Raw genomic sequence first — 16,326 nt, 5'->3', positions numbered from 1 at the left:
CGAGTAAGTATTAAAGTAAGTTCTCTTTCATGTGTTATAATGCTTAAACTGTCAAATACACACAAAGTTCACATAAAAACAGTCTGTTATGTCTGTGAACATAAACAAAAAGTAAAGAAATTGCATGTGTTTATTAGATCTGCGTATTAAAGTGAAAGCAGCGTAATATACAGTAGGCTACCTACTACTTATATACTGTTGATATGAATCAAACAACAAAAGAAAAACAGAAAATCCCTCACTGCTCTTGATTGAATTAACTTTAGTAGGTAGCTTTAATAAGAATACATTTCTTACTTGAATGCTGCTGTTAAATGCTCTGGCGAGGAGATAAACATGGCGGACTGAGGGTGAGGTCTGTGCTAATACGACATCATTAGTCGTGGCGGGGACTGTGCAATGTGACACATATGCTAGAATCTGCAAACTCTGAGACACTGCTTATGATTTATGGGGATTAAAAAAAGAGGAGTGGGTAGATTTTTACCATTATAGGGTGGTTGTGTGTACACACGCTGCCAACACACATTTATGTTCCAACATCATGTAAAAGTGAATTTTGCATAATAGGTCCTCAAACAACAAAATAAAATGTGAAAATCACTCACTTCTTTTTACTGAATAACTTTAGTAGCTTTAATATGAATCAGTGTATTTAATTCATACTGTGAATGTAAAGGCTATGCAGTGTTTTTTATATTTCATTGTTTAATTTCTGTATAGCCTATACCCTATTGAATGCTACTGTTGCTCGATGGTGTTTTAAGCCCCCAATGGCTCCTGAGAAGCAGCTAACCCTACCCTCAACCTTAAACCTACCCATCCCCTCGCTGCCTGGAAGGCGCCGTTGGGGGCATAAAACACCAAACACCGCTACGGTTAAATAGACCTGTACTTAAAAAACTTAAAGCCCAATTTCACTTGTAGCTTATCTTTCTTATATTGTATTTGTAACTTGCATTTTTGTTCTTATTTTTAATAACAAAGATTAAATAACAAAAAATAACTATATTGTGATATTTAGATGCCTACTGTCGTTATAATGAAATAAAATGACTGATACTGTGAAATAAAATTTTCTTAGTAATGGCCACCCCTAGTAATGTGTATGTTTGTTCTTTCTGTTTTATAGGTCTATATAAGTTACAAATGTGGCCAAATCATATCTCTGGGAAATATATATAACTAAAATATAATCATTATAGATTTACATTAGCAATACTTTTCTAATAGGCCTATTGTGTGGTCATTTTTGTATATTTTAAAAGAAAAATATTTCACTATTCTTACTGTTGAAGTTGATCAAAATGACAGGCTAAGAAATGCTTTGCCTATTTGTGCTTTTTGACAGGAATGTCACGGATGTTCAAACCGGTTTTTTGTAATTCAGTATGTATGTTTCATTCGATGGAGGGAAAAACAAGATTGTTGCATGATATAATGAGCAAAATGTTACCTATGTGAACTATTCATAGGTAACAAAATATATAACTAATTGCTTCACAATTCAGTGTATTATTAGGGGCCAAGCACCACAAGGTTCGAGGCACCTCCTCTGTTAGTATTCATTTTTCTTCACTCTTGACTCTATGACAGCCAATAGAACCGCTAGCGGGAAAGATATGAAATTCTGCACACGGACTGAAGACAGTCTCAACATTAATCACAGCAAATTGATGGAGTCTCTATCTCAAATCCTCTAGCACCACAAACTGCTCAAAGTTTCTAAACAAAATTCCTTTTATTCCTTTGCTCATGACGATTCGATTGAATGTTGATATTACGAACAATAGATGGAATCAATGAGGAGAGGAAGAGTATCTGTAAGATGTAGTGGACGAGGAGGAAGAGGATGAGGACGAGAAAGAGAAAGGTGGAGAGTTTTGTCAAGGCTGGATCTGGAGATATTTTTTGAACTTTTGTTACATTATAAATGTATTTACTGTCACTTTTGGACAATTTTTTGCATCCTTGTTGAATAAAAGTATGACGTTTTTTCAAAACGAAATCCCATAAATAGTGTATAAACAGTTATCTTTCCAATAATACCATTGTTCCAATAATACCATTGTATATTTTGAATTTTGACACCTACTGTACTAATATTTAACAAGAGGTCATGAAAACATGCTTCTCTGATTATCTCCCCATGTCCTTATAGCAATACCTATATTTAATATTTATAATCATCACATGATTATGAGGCTTTATAGTCAGAATTAAGTGTGTGTCTTAAGAAGTGGCAAGTGTAGGCAACTATTTGTAGTTGATACCTTTTGACACCTTTAGAATTTCATAACGTACGTATTTTCCCAAAACTTAATAAAATAAACCTTGCATTCAGGAAATATGAAACATTGCAGCCTACAATTTGGTGTCCACTTATAATTAAAATGTTCCACTTAGAATGTTAGGGTGTTTTCACACTAGGTACGGTTGTCTTGTATCGTGCCTTACATACAGCACCTTTAAATGACTGGAATTTTAAATCAAAACAAAAACTCCTGCATTCATTTGATAAAATTTTATTTTCTATGAAAAACCAATCAAGAGCATTAAGGCTTATGCCTGTGTGCAAACAGGTGGTGAAGTCATTGACGGCTACAACCACAGTCACAGGACATGTAGGTTCTTTAATTACAGTAATTCTGCAGCTCAATGATGCTGCAGGGTTTGTGGCAGCACTGCTCCACAATGCCTCTCTTCCTTATCAGCTCGGCATGATCTTTAAATGCAAAGTCAGCCACCTCAGTTTCCTGGGCATATTTAGGAGGAAGGAAACCTGGGGAAAAATACAACAATAGGGAAAAACTTGACATTAGTCTAGCCTAATATTAGTGTACAACTGAGCCAATTCTTATTTGTAGTTCGCCATTCATTTGGATAAAGAAAAATTCAGACAATCAGATCAAACATTTATTCATTGACACTAAAATAATTCTGAAATACCGCCATAATATGCCTAGCCTTGATGAGATACTGTGAAGCCTATTTTACACACTTAAGTTGTTTTACACATTATACATATTTTATGCTTCACTACCATTTAATTTTGTTTAAGAAATTGATACTTTTATTCAGCAGCATGTATGCATATAATTGAAAAAAAAATGACAGTAAAAACTATAATGTTACAAAGAATCCTGATAATAATTAATGTTTTTTGAGCAGCAAATCAGCATATTAGAGTGATTTCGGACGGATCATGAGACACTGAAGAAAAATTCAGCTTTGCCATGGAATAAATTACATTTTATATATAATAAAACAGAAAACAGTTATTTTAATGTGATAATATTTCACAATATTATTATTTTTACTGTATTTTTGATCAAATAAATTCAGCCGCCTTTCAAATACATTAAAAAAATATTTCCAACCCCAACATTTTGAACAGTAGTGTACATTTCATTATTTGTCTTCCAGTCTTTACTTTACTTTACTTTTTTTGTCATTACTTTAGACTTCACCCTCTGATATGAGGTAAAATTCATTTTCAGGTTCTCTGTCACCTTTCTGCAGGTCATTTAATTAAATAGCTTACATTATTATTATGAAAACCAGCTTTAATCAGTATTATTTCTATGTCTTATTCATGCTATGTATTTGCATTTCAAAGGTGCATAATAGACTAATGGCATGATATACACTAATTCGGATAGGGCTGACAAGGAACCCGCAGACAAACCCATGTAGAGCCCCACCGTGCAATGACGGCTGAGGTACACTTACAAAATTAAATACATTACTTACAGTATAGGTCGTATATCTTTGCAATATCCAGAGTATTATTACTTTCTTATCATTTTATCATTCTTATCCAGAGGAGTGAACAGCACTACTTTTCAAAGCTCCTTTACTTAGAAACATAGTCTTTCTTACCCATAAGAGAGTCAACATCTCTCTTGGGGTTGTAGAAAAAGCCTGTTGGACCACAGACCAGGTAGAGGGCATCGACCAGATGAGATCCACACAGGTGCTGCGGCGCCCCTGCGTTAGCGTTCACACTGGACACGGCCAACAGGAACAACAGAGCACCAGCCTGGAGCCACACTGCCATGGTCACGCTGACAGAAAAACAGATGTATGCTCTTTTACTGATAAAACAAACATACATCTACATGCACAAAGTAGCATCAACAGTACACCAGTTACAATAGCATTTTCTGCTGGTCACTTACCTGTTCTTGAAGCAGAGGACAAGGAAAGGTAGAGATGGTAGAGGAGAGATTGCTTGGGATGAACAGCGTGTCGTCCTCACTTTTATACATGCGTTTAGACAGGTTATGCAGTCTTTGCCTGAATCAGCGGAAAACTAATCCTGTGCGCAAACACACTTTAACACTTTTAAGGGACTGTCCAATTACACATGCAACATTAGCTGTGTTTGCCCAACCAATTCACATGTACTCCTGAGTGATGTTGCGCTCGTGGAAGACAAACACATTCTGGTGCTCACGCAGGTCTAGTAGCCTGTGTTGTCAGTCTCAAGTGGGTATTGGTTAATTGTTAATAAGTGTTGCAGACAGAAGTTTACACAGAATGGCCTGATCATGGATCCGCTAAGGTGACAGATGGTGGCTTTTCTGTGTAAAGATCATTTGAGTGAAACAGCAGAATATCTCTAGGTATCTCATTCTCGAGAAAATGGGATCAGATGTCTCATTAGTAATGTTTGTGACATCCTCACTGTGACGTTTTTTAGCAATGAAGATGTGCGATTAGTCAATGGCCTGAGTTTTTGAACGATTTTATAGCAAACCACCAAACTTTCTTAATGTTAAAAGACATTCCACTCAAGTTAAAAATTGTAGATGGCGTTTTCAGCCACAAAATGTACATGGAAAAATCTACTATTATTTAGCAAAAACAGCTTTTTATGAGACTCCATCTACAGTACATGTGATGTGTCTGCCTCTTTTTTTTCCATAAAATTGCAACATTTTTAGAATGTGTTTTAGCATTTTTAACATATTTAGCATTAAATGAGAAAGTGAAGCTATTAAGCTAGTTTAGTGTTAATATGACATTAATGCTGTACTTCATGACTTTCGGCCCTTTTTAAGGTTATCTTATAATAAAGCTGTTTTTATAGTATAGCGATTGTCAGCATGTAGTGAACGTGCCAAAGCTAAATGGATTCAAGCTAACAGAGGAAAATACAGTTTTATGGGGGTGCTTTTTATGTATTCTACAACACGTTTCTGCAGATCACCAAAAATCACCTTCTTACGGTTATGGCTATAAGCAAACACCAATGTTCATTTAAAGAGATTTATTTATTTACAACTTCTTTTTTTGACAGTGTTTGAAGTGCTCACCTCTGAAAACATACAAAAAATGCAATTTTAACATATCTGAAGGATTTAAGGTAAGGAGGCATGAAAACAATTACAATAAGAGCTACAAAATAACAAACACATCTGCACAATATATAAAACAATAAGTCCTTATCAAATAAATGTATAAAACAGCAAAATATTTAAAATAGTGAAATATAATTTATATTACATATATCATACATTATAGTTTGTTCATTTGATTATTGCTTTTACGTAGGCAGTGGGTTATAACATGGCACGTTATTACCCCTTGAAATAAAGGTGTTAAGTCCATCTCCCTAAATTAAACAGCCAAACCCTTGGTTAGCACACATCATAAGACATCATTATATATTAAATGAATACATCACTTCTAGCTTAACCCTGTTTTTATGATGTTGCCTCAGGGACACAAACCCATTTTCTTCACTTTGCAAGAACGTGATTCATGTTAGATAGATAGCAATAAAATGGTTTTAATAAAGAGATGGCTTTGATGGATTTTTAGTCATATTATACACTTGCAGTCATTTCAAAATTCTTTTTTTTAAATGTATGATGCACAAATTTACATGTTTGAGCAAACTTCACTTTAAAACATTCAGAGTTATACAAATGATTTGTATGAAAGGGGGAATTGCTTAAATGTGTTTGATACCAAGAAGCAACATTGGCAGAGGTTAGCTGTTAGTATTTTGACATCAGTAACATCTTATTTATTAATTTCGATTAATTATTTAATTGTTGCAACAATGCCTACAAAGGATACCCGGGAATATATGTTGTAACATTGCTTTCACAATGCATTCAACATGCTTAACATTTCATCAACTTAATAATGAATAACTTGATGAAGTAATAAAAAACATTCATCCAATTTCTGTTCATGTAAAGCATAGAAAACATGCAGCTCAGTTTTGCAGTTGGTAAATTATCTCAGTGTAATATTCAAACATTATATAATATTACCTTCACATTTAATTTAAATGTAAACTCTTTTTTTGCAATGTGATTTGACTGACTTTAACAGTTTATGTCAGCAGTACAGCTTTTGAAAACAGATTTACCTGATGATTATAGATGCTTACATACATGTGTACTATTAGTGTGATATATTAGACCACCCTGTGTCTTACATCTTTCACACAGCTGCAGCTTACTCCATCATCCAGCAGAACAGAAGAGACATCTAGAGACAAAAAACACATTCATTCAAGCTGCTTTAGCAACAGTTGGTGTTTTACTTGGGTGCTTTATCTTTTTCTACTTTCCGACAAAGAAAACATAACATGGATAGAGGTGTTCATTCTCTTCACATCAGAAATATGTCACATTCAATCTCATACTCAAGCTTTTGTTCAAAGCTGTTTTAATAAACCAACATCATATCATCAATAAATTATACAAAATGGCAGATTAGTTGAGAAGAAAACACAACACATTCTTTTCTATCTCTTAGAGTGGTTTATGGTGTGTTGCTTTGTGATGAATCTACATAAGTTAATAAAGAGTTAATAAAGAAACTGTAAATCATCAGTGGAGGAGTTGACCATTTATTAAAATTACAGCAGGTAACTGTGACACTGTGTGTCATCCTGATGTCACACTCACCCTTTACTTCAGAGATTTCTTTCTCTGCATTTCCGTTGACAGTTTGGGCTTGTTTTCTGTCCACCATGTCAGTCCTCACTTGTCCTAGAGTCCTGAGGAGACACATGGTGTCAAACGGGGCTTCCCCTCCTTCCGACAGCAGCTCTAAAACCTGTGTACACACATCAAAAAACAAATGTATTAAAGTCTTCACTCACTAGCACCAGCATCCAGATCTGAGAATGAGATATTAGTGCATTTTCACCAGACATAACACTGTATTTAAAAAAAACTGACAAAGAAATAAAATTCAAATGCACAAATGTACAAACCTGCAAACATTTGTAGCTCTTAAGCTCACTCAAGTTTTCCTCCAAGAACAGCAGGTAGATGCTGAGGTCATCATAGCGCCGAGCGGTAGGCTGCAAATCCAGCACGTGTCCGAAAGCAGGCAGTAGGTGGTATGGACGGAGGAACTGAGCGCGCTGGTGCTGGCGAGCAGGTTGGAAGGCAGCGTAAACCACAGCCGGTACTAACAGTAAATACACCACCAGATTCATGCAACTTAGGAGACGAAAAACACCCACTGCCACCAGCTTACACTGAACTGCATCTGGCACCACACTCTCGTTTACTAATATACCTGGAGAAACACACACATACAATTCAGAGAACAAACATCATAAAATGATTAGACACACCATCACCCTCATATTTTTATATTCATTCTTGAAGTGTATCACGTGTGTGGAAATTTACACAAGCACACTATCTAGCACACACCTCTGCGCAGGTTACAGGAGAACTGATCACTGGGTGAAACCCAAAGGATGTAGTAGGTCAGATAAGAGCAGGCCAGCAGTAAAGTGAGGAATGTTAAAACCCGACAAAGTAGATATTTTGCAGCCAAAGCCCATGATGAGAGTTTTGTCTTTAAGTACTGCTCTACCAGAGGGTACTTAAAGCAAGCTTCAGTCAATTCCAGACCACTGAGAGTGAGTGAGAGTGAGAGAGAGAGAGAGAGAGAGAGAGAGAGAGAGAGAGAGAGAGAGAGAGAGAGAGAGAGAGAGAGAGAGAGAGAGAGAGAGGAGAGAGAGAGAGAGAGAGAGAGAGAGAGAGAGAGAGAGAGAGATTTTAAGATTAAGGTTAAGATCAGTAGAATCAGAATATTATAGATTTATAGTTTTGGGATATGATTGAGGAAGGAAAGGAAATAGAAAGGAAGTTTAAATAGCAAAGATGTCAGTTGTTCACAAGCATTAATACAAGAAATTAACTAAAATAATAAAAGGTAAGATGATTAGTCAATTTAATTGATGCCTCAAAATACTTTTTTTGTCACTGATTTTTAAAATACACTACACTAAAAGTACGGGGTCAGAAACATGAAATGAAAAAATAATAATACTTTTAATCAGTAAGGATGCATTAAATTGATCAAAGATTTCTATTTCAAATAAATGCTGTTCTTTTGAAACTTTCTACAACAAAAAAAGATCCCCCCTGAGGGTACCTGCAATTTTTAGACCACTGTTGTTGATAATAATAAAAAGAGATGTTTTTGGAGTACCAAATCAGCATATTAGAATGATTTCTGAAGGACCATGTGACTGTGAACACTGGAGTATCATGATCAGATGAAATCTCTAAATTACCCAAGTTGACAGAGTGTGTTAAATATATCAAATATTGGTTGACCTGTAATTTTCTTCTATTAAGTTCAGATAAGACTGAAGTATTACTTACTGGACCAAAAACCTGTACAAAGAATCTCTTAGAATACAAGTTGCATTTAGAAAGATGTACTGTTACTTCACCCTCTACAGTAAAATACTTGGGTGTTATATTAGACAGCAACTTGTCTCTCAAAAAATATATATTTCATATGTTACAAAAACAGCCTTCTTCCACCTCGCTAAGCTACGGAACATGCTATCTGTTTCTGATGCAGAAAAGTTAGTTTCATGCATTCATGACCTCTAGACTGGATTACTGTAATGCATTGGGTGATTGTCCTTCATCCTCAATAAACAAGATACAGTTAGTCCAAAATGCAGCTGCTAGAGTTCTTACCAGGTCAAGAAAATGTGATCATATAACCCCAATTTTATCATCTCTACACTGGTTACCTTTACTAAGGCCCTAAATGGTTTAGCTCTTGTGTATTTAACCGAACTTCTATCGCCCTACAATCCTTCACATTATTTAAGGTCACAAAACTCTGGACTTTTGGTACCTAGAACATCTAAGTCCACTAAAAGACAGGGGGTTTTCACATTTGGCTCCTAAACTCTGGAACAGACTTCCTGATGATGTTCAGGGCTCCCAGTTTAAATCTAGACTAAAGACACATCTCTTTAGCCAAACATTCACATAATGCCAGTTATATCAGATCAAATGCACGTGATTATCTTTACTTATTGTTATGAACAGCAGCTCCGCTAATTATTTTCCATTTGCTTTTCTGTTCTTCTGGGTAACTAGAGAGTACATCAGATCCAGTTTGGATCCAGCCTCTTATGAAGATTTCAGATGCCCCAACACCTGTGAACAGATGACGGCTACGCCTGCGCGGACTTTAGATGACGCCAACTCTGAATCAACATGCACCACTGCCACATCTCTATATATTGTAATCATTATGTTCACAACTTGTAATAATTACTTCAATGACCTCACTGTTTCTGCCTAAAATGAATACATATTAACTCAATTTCTGAAATACAATACTTGGACACGGTCACCTCTGATAACAGATCCCTCTAAATTGTAATGTAGACAGATGCATTTTCTGTAAAGCTGCTTTGAAACGATATGTATTGTGAAAAGCGCTATACAAACAAATGAGAACTGAATTGAGAAATGGCTGCTGAAAACTCATCTTTGCCATCACATGAATAAATGACATTTTAAAATATATTAAGTCTTTGTTTTTTGAATGTACACTTGTGCAGTGTTGATAATGAATTAGGCCGTTTTAGAGGCAGCTCTCAGATACCAACCCTGGGAGAATCAAAAACTGTATTTGTCACAACTGGAAATGTAAACTTCAAGTAATAGCTGGAGTTTTGAAAATGTTCACTGCACTACACCTGTGTGGGTCTTCGGCAATGTCTTTGTCTTGTTTGATTGTGAGGCTCTTGGCCAGGCGGATGGCACGGTTGTAGCAACGGTCAAGTTCCTCCATGATAAAACTGAGGTCAGAGGATAGGGAAGGGGTAGCCGTGAAACGCCAGAAGAGAGCAGGAATATACAGGAGGACCGCGACCAGCAGAAGGATATAAGGAAAGAACTGAAGACAAAGACAGAGTATAAGACAAACACAAACAACAAGGAACCTATTTTGATATGACATTGTTGCTCATGTCATGACCAAGTATATTGAATATACAGTAGACCTATATACATTACCTTGTGTAGATGAAGGGGGGCGCTATCAGCCCCATTGTCTGTAGGGTGATGCTCTACTGCGGCCCAGCAAAAGGAGTCCACATACGCAGCCTGTCTCATTGTGAAGTTAGTGGGTGGAAAACATGTGATCTGAGTACCTAGAGGAATTACACACGAACATGTCATTTTCTTACCTGAAGATTAATTTGATTAATCTTATCTAAAAAAAAATCCTCAAATATGCTACTTACATAGAATAGTGTTTTTGCATCTTTGTTATGAGCAAAGAACAATATTTCTGATTAAACATGGTATTTGTGCATTATGTTGTGCATTATGTTGTCCTGCTTTGTGATAATTGTATCTATGTATAAATCTCTTTCAAAACAACCAACTTATGTTCATTACAGATTACTAATGTACATAATGTTTCTTAATGTCTGTGAAGTACTTCGAAAAGCAACTGTAGTCTTCCATCAACATTTTGGAATGATTCTTAAAGAGATGTAGCTTTTAATAATTCACCCAACAAAGAAAATTCTGTCATCATTTACAGAACACAAAAGATGATATTTTGAATAATGTTGGTAACCAAACAATATTGGAGGCCACTGACTTCCATTGTATGGAGAGAGAGAGAGAGAGAGAAAAGGGGTATTTTGTGTTCCACAGAAGAAATAAAGTCACTTTTGGAATCTCATGAGGGTGAGAGCACATGTTGAATTATTATTATTATTATTTTTTTAAACTATCCCTTTGACAAGTCAAAGTATTACAATCATCCTCATTGTGGCAATTATACCACCTGGAATATAAATAATATTAATCCACTGCATATCAAAAAGAGCACAGCTTTTTACATCAAAAGTCTAATATAAGGAGTAAAGTCTGGAACTACTGATGGAATAATGATTGGTTTAAATGTTTGTTTGTTTTTTTTGTTTTTTTTTTCATAAATAGTCTAAGACAGACCTTACAATGACAACAATGAAATCTTGTATGGCTACAAGTGTTGCAACAACCAACAATCAAGAGATACAATAGATGAAACAGATATTAGTTTGATTGCTAGAGTTTGTCTTAGGAAGACATAACTCTACTAAGCAGAATAGTCTGGTTTGTTTGTGATTGTGTGATTGATGCTAGGCTACTTCTGCCCCCTCCTCTCTTTTACTGAGACAGATAACAAGCCCTCGATAGCAGTGGCTGAAATAAGAAAATAAACAACGGTCACAATGTGAGTGGAAAACGACTGGCCCCAATAATTATTTAAAACTAATTAAGTACATTTACACTACAAAATACGATGTTAACAGTTCGCATGCTTATAAATCGCTACATTCATCTCATGTTTTGTTAACGCGCATATCCAGCAGTGACGCGCCCATTCTGGATTTACACACAAAACCGCAATGGCAATGCTCTGGTTTTTGTTCAAGTAGGCTAACGTAATCGACAATAAGTTGTGTGAAAATACGTCTTTCTGGGGAATGTTTAATATTTCGTTACAACCTAAAATTATTCTCGATTTAGCCAGTCTTTCAACAAGCATCCATTCTGTACAAATCCGTAATTAAAGGTAACGTTAAAGCAGGCTTCATGTTTTTGAGTTTGAACCTGTTTATCTCCATAAGTTCAAACCACTCTATCTCTATAGGACGTTTCAAAGTAAACCTTATTGACGTTTTACGCAAATCCCGGTAGCTGTGATAAAATGTTTTTACTGACCCACAGAGACTTCTTGCGCAAAGGCGAGTGAGATGAGTAACAAAGGAAGCCCAACCGCGATAAAACTGACCAGTTTGTCTGTGGCCAGTTCCAGCCGCACGCCTTTAAACTTAGATTCACTCTGCTCTTTCAATAAAAAATCAGAAAACACATATTCAGTCGCAACGCGCGCTATAGCCATTGTTAAGATTAAATGAGAGCTATTTGTCAAGTGCACCGCTAGTTCCGGTCCAGTGGGCAGGGTTACGCGCACGGTTCACCGACCAATAACAACAACACCAGAGGGAATCAGAAACTGGATTGAGTCAGTCGTCCTACTAGAATTATTCAATCTTTGACATAAATACCCTCTATTATAGTTACTAATTTTATGAGACAAAGAAAACCGACCTTATGAAAACTAGTCAAATAAAGGCAGCAATAAAGTAAGAGGGATTTTAGGCTATTTGTCTATAGTAAACAAAGATAATAATAATGAGAAAACCTTGAGAATATTACAATATTTTGATTATTGTTGTTCAATTCAAATGAGCTCTATTGGCAAATTGTACATTGTATTGCCAAAGCATTTATATAAGCAGGGGAAATAAACATGAACAAAGGAGAATTAATGGTGAACAAGATAATATTAACCTATTCAAATATTTACCAATTTATATGTATACATGTAGGCCTATTTGTTTGAGGGGAAAAAAGATATATGAAGAAACATAATGCAAATGCTTGCTAGTTCTTTTTAATTTGTTATGCAAGCTGCAACTGTTTTCTTTTGCCAAGAGGTCCCCATTTTCACCCAAAACCACTGCATGTAAATGGCCAAATGGGCAAAGACCTTATTGGTCTTATTATTTGATAAAACTGCATGGAACTTGTTTGTTTGGTTATGCAGTTATTTAGAAAATTAAAAGAAAAATAATGTCCTTGCCATGGACATTACTTTAAAATTTAGACTGTAAAGGAGTAATTCCACAGCTACAGGAAGTGACAGAGAGTTTTGAGTTGAAATGAAATAGAGGAAAATTATTAAGTATTGAACAATAAAGAAAATAACATGAGTTAAATGTAAAGAACACAAAAAAATAAGAAATGAGTTAGGAAATGAATTAGCAGTGGCTCTAACCACAAAAGTTGGGAATTTCTCCCGACTTTGCTGCGAGGCAGAGAGCTCTTATCTTTGAAGATAAGTCAGATAGAGGCTCCATGCAGCATTCACAAGACAGCAGCGTGGCTTCCCACAACTCTCTTTCTTACTGTCGGTGACATTGACCCCTCCACATTTACATGGCTTGTGCATAATTAAATACAGACGAACAAAGGAATTTGGGGGTATTCAGTAATTCTTATTGAAACAAACAAGCCAGTAAAGAGATGCAGTTCGTTATAAGAATTGCATTTACTCAGTCCTCCAGTGTTTATAGTTTTAGAAGCATAAACTGTTCAATAACGTGGTTGATGGTGCATGATATGGATGTATGATTTTTTTGTCACTGCATTTTTCTGTGCAAGGATCATTAAGTCTTTACAGAATCTCCGCTTATCTTAGCACCGCTGTTGTCCACACAGCTTTATGATCATTTTTCAAACAGACATAAAAATGGATTTCAGTGAAAGCTCAGCTTTATTGACTTGATTAGAGTGAAGAAACAAGTTCCAAAAGACAAAAAAAAAAAAAAAGGTTAATGAAACTGCAGGCATTTTCTGAAGAAAGAGAGATGGATACAGGATATATTTTGATTTAAATGCTCTTTTTATTATTGCGTGTAGCCATCTTTGGCAGTTTGTATATCATGTCATGTTTTTTTCTTCAGTCGTGGAACAGGTCGAAGAAGCTGTGGTCGTCTGGGGCCTCCTCGAATGCCACGCCCTCACAATAGGCCGGGGGCACAAAGGCTTGTGGGTCTTCAACTTCTGGTTCAACACCAAAGAAACTGAAGCAGAAAATAGCTCAGTTAATTGACGTATGCAAAACTGCAGGATACAATAAAATGTAGTCATCCTCAAAAGATTTGAAACAAATGTGTTTCTGAGAAACTTGAATAGTGTTCCTATAGTGCATTCAGTCTCTGCTTTACCTGAAGAGAAGGTCCTTCTTCTCACCATAGTATGATCCAGAGACCGGCAGACAGCCACAGGAAGTGGTTGACAGAGAGTAGTGAGCTGAAAAGAAAATCAAAACATGATTGTTTTTATTTTGAAAAGCAATAGAATAACTACATAAGTAAAAAAAAAAAAAAAAAAAGAAGAAGAAGAAAAAGGTAAGGACCATGAAGTTCGGGCAACTTTCCATGCCAGACCCGGACTCGCAGTCCCTGTTCTGTGACTGTGGGGCTGCCCATGTAAATCTCAGACTCGTGAGTGGCATCGGGTGGAATCTCCATCAGGTGTTTACGGAACTGCAGAGTCTCCTTCTTGCAACTCTCGTTTTTACTGTCTATCTCATAAAGTGTACCCTGTGAGAAAAAAGTGCTTTATTATAAGGTTCAACAAAAATTCAATCACAAGCTGAAAGAGGAAGAGGAATACAGAGAGAGAGAGAGAGAGAGAGAGAGAGAGAGAGAGAGAGAGAGAGAGAGAGAGAGGGAGAGGGAGAGGGAGAGAGGGAGGGGGAGAGAGAGAGAGAGAGAGAGAGAGAGAGAGAGAGAGAGAGAGAGAGAGAGAGAGAGAGAGAGAGAGAGAGAGAGAAAAAAAATCGCTGACTAAGCCTACCTCTTCAAAATGTATGAGCACATCCATATACGAAGTTTTGTTCGCATGAGTAGTGTCTTCCACAAAACGAAATTTACTCGCTTTGGAGTCAAAACTGAACTCTCCAGATGCAAGGTCATGACCCCCCGTTGAAACCTGAATGTTTGTTTTGCATGTCAAACAAAAGAGAACCGTAAAAATGTTAAAGTTAGTCAGTAAAAAATACTATTTATTTAGCTTTTAATAATTCAGATGTTTCAAATAGCTCTCAAGGTCTCTGGTAATGAAACTAAATACAAGGTTTTAAGATTCAAATACAACTGTCAAATCCTTTTTGCAAAGGCAAATATATGCGCTCCACCACATTGCTTTGTGTTAAGCAAATGTTGGTAACTATTGCCCATGGTTACTACTTCATGTTAGTAAATACATTAACTAATATTAACGAATGAGACCTTATTTTAAAGAGATTTGTTACTGTGTTTGTTAATCTTTGTTAACATTAGTTAATAAAAATACAGTCGTTCATTGTTGGTTCATGTTAGTTCACACTGCGTTAACTAATGTTAACAAATACAACATTTGATTTTAATAAGGTATTAGAAAATGTTGAAATTAACATTAACAAAGATGTTGTAGAAGTGCAGTTCATTAGTTCATGTCAACTAATGTGGTTAACTAATGAAACCTTAATGTAACCCAAATGTTTTATAACAAAGGCTAGAATGCTTTTATTGGGAATACCATCACTAAACACTTTGTTTTTGAATAGCTTAAAAAGCTCTCTGCCCATCACTGAATTAGAATGTTTCATAAATAAAAATGAAAATGAATGAACAAATGAGGGCTTGTGCTTGTATTCAGATGACGCAGCATTTTTTTAAAGGCTTTATTTTAAAGGTTCTCTCATTACTGAGCCAAATTGTACTGCCTAACAGCCTGCTATAATTATTAAACATCCCATTGAAATTTTGTGCACTCACCACTTTCATTGTTCCACTGGTCAAAGGTGGGGAATCTGAAAAAGAAATAAAAAAAAGTTAATTTCTTCCACATAATCTGCAAATGTTCTCAATACAAAAAAACAACAACTAATATTATAAAAGCAGATTATTCTTTAACCACAAAGACAAGAAATGTATATAAAGTTCTTACGACACGGCTGGCGTTGAGAAGAAGCCCATGCGACAGCACAGAGGCACGAGAACACCACACAGAGCAGCTTGACTGTATGCATCATTGCTCTCTAACTTTCTTCAGGTCCAGACACTTCCACCCTCATTCAGACTGTGCTTTTTATATATAACCCCTGCACCCCATATAAATGCCCCCTCCCTTTTGGACATCCAGCAGTGCAATAAACAAAAGATGTCGAAATGTAAGTGCAAATAAGAAAGCTGGACAAAATTGGCACAAATGACCATTTACAAGACAAATAGGGTCAAAAAGAAAAGCTTAATTCAAGCAAACAATCGCCCTCATCCGCCTCTGATCGGCACTCAGGGGGTCTGGCTCCATACTGGTGGACCATCACATGGTTTTGGTTCATGTAAGGTGATGATTGTGCAGTCTCAATCAAGGAAAAACAAAACAAACAAAAAAACAAAAGTGG

General features: G+C 36.0%; 3 protein-coding genes across 5 annotated transcripts; all 3 read right to left on the bottom strand.

The window, feature by feature from the left end:
- Positions 1–2,515: 2,515 nt before the first annotated feature.
- ins (preproinsulin) lies at positions 2,516–4,278 on the bottom strand. The gene is made up of 3 exons (XM_084115571.1): positions 4,182–4,278; positions 3,883–4,067; positions 2,516–2,782 (listed from the first exon to the last, which is right to left on the bottom strand). The coding sequence occupies exons 2-3, from the start codon at positions 4,058–4,060 to the stop codon at positions 2,634–2,636; spliced, it is 327 nt and encodes a 108-aa protein (XP_083971697.1). The 5' UTR covers positions 4,061–4,067; positions 4,182–4,278; the 3' UTR covers positions 2,516–2,633.
- A 988-nt stretch (positions 4,279–5,266) lies between these two features.
- Positions 5,267–12,272, bottom strand: panx1b (pannexin 1b). Of its 3 annotated transcripts, none has more exons than XM_084113397.1 (7): positions 12,030–12,272; positions 10,323–10,459; positions 10,004–10,203; positions 7,695–7,900; positions 7,244–7,554; positions 6,933–7,083; positions 5,267–6,510 (listed from the first exon to the last, which is right to left on the bottom strand). In XM_084113397.1, exons 1-7 carry the CDS (start codon positions 12,208–12,210, stop codon positions 6,437–6,439), a joined length of 1,260 nt encoding a protein of 419 aa, XP_083969523.1. In that variant the 5' UTR covers positions 12,211–12,272; the 3' UTR covers positions 5,267–6,436. The 3 variants fall into 3 exon arrangements, with proteins under 3 accessions (XP_083969523.1, XP_083969524.1, XP_083969525.1); XM_084113398.1 differs by having other exon boundaries at positions 10,553–12,255; XM_084113399.1 differs by having other exon boundaries at positions 12,100–12,202.
- Positions 12,273–13,753: 1,481 nt separating this feature from the next.
- Positions 13,754–16,012, bottom strand: epd (ependymin). Its single transcript, XM_084115198.1, has 6 exons — positions 15,870–16,012; positions 15,698–15,732; positions 14,736–14,870; positions 14,293–14,479; positions 14,102–14,186; positions 13,754–13,957 (listed from the first exon to the last, which is right to left on the bottom strand). Exons 1-6 carry the CDS (start codon positions 15,952–15,954, stop codon positions 13,834–13,836), a joined length of 651 nt encoding a protein of 216 aa, XP_083971324.1. The 5' UTR covers positions 15,955–16,012; the 3' UTR covers positions 13,754–13,833.
- Between the last annotated feature and the right edge of the window lie 314 nt (positions 16,013–16,326).

The sequence above is a fragment of the Abramis brama genome, assembly GCF_963993115.1.
Source record: "Abramis brama genome assembly, chromosome: 5".
NCBI lineage: Eukaryota > Metazoa > Chordata > Actinopteri > Cypriniformes > Leuciscidae > Abramis > Abramis brama.
The sequence above is the reverse complement of the archived record's forward strand: the minus strand, read 5'-3'. Positions and strand labels throughout refer to the sequence as shown.

Bases quoted from the DNA above. Each gene is read 5' to 3' on its own strand.
- epd (XM_084115198.1), bottom strand. From the start codon at position 15,954: ATGATGCATACAGTCAAGCTGCTCTGTGTGGTGTTCTCGTGCCTCTGT. The intron at 15,733-15,869 runs GTAAGAACTTTA...TTTCTTTTTCAG, and splicing joins TTCTCAACGCCAGCCGTGTC to ATTCCCCACCTTTGACCAGT. The intron at 14,480-14,735 runs GTAGGCTTAGTC...TTTTTCTCACAG, and splicing joins TGCTCATACATTTTGAAGAG to GGTACACTTTATGAGATAGA.
- ins (XM_084115571.1), bottom strand. From the start codon at position 4,060: ATGGCAGTGTGGCTCCAGGCTGGTGCTCTGTTGTTCCTGTTGGCCGTG. The intron at 2,783-3,882 runs GTAAGAAAGACT...ATTTTTCCCCAG, and splicing joins AGATGTTGACTCTCTTATGG to GTTTCCTTCCTCCTAAATAT.
- panx1b (XM_084113397.1), bottom strand. From the start codon at position 12,210: ATGGCTATAGCGCGCGTTGCGACTGAATATGTGTTTTCTGATTTTTTA. The intron at 7,555-7,694 runs GTGTGTGCTAGA...GTGTTTCTCCAG, and splicing joins CTCCTGTAACCTGCGCAGAG to GTATATTAGTAAACGAGAGT. The intron at 6,511-6,932 runs GTGAGTGTGACA...TTTTGTCTCTAG, and splicing joins AGAAATCTCTGAAGTAAAGG to ATGTCTCTTCTGTTCTGCTG.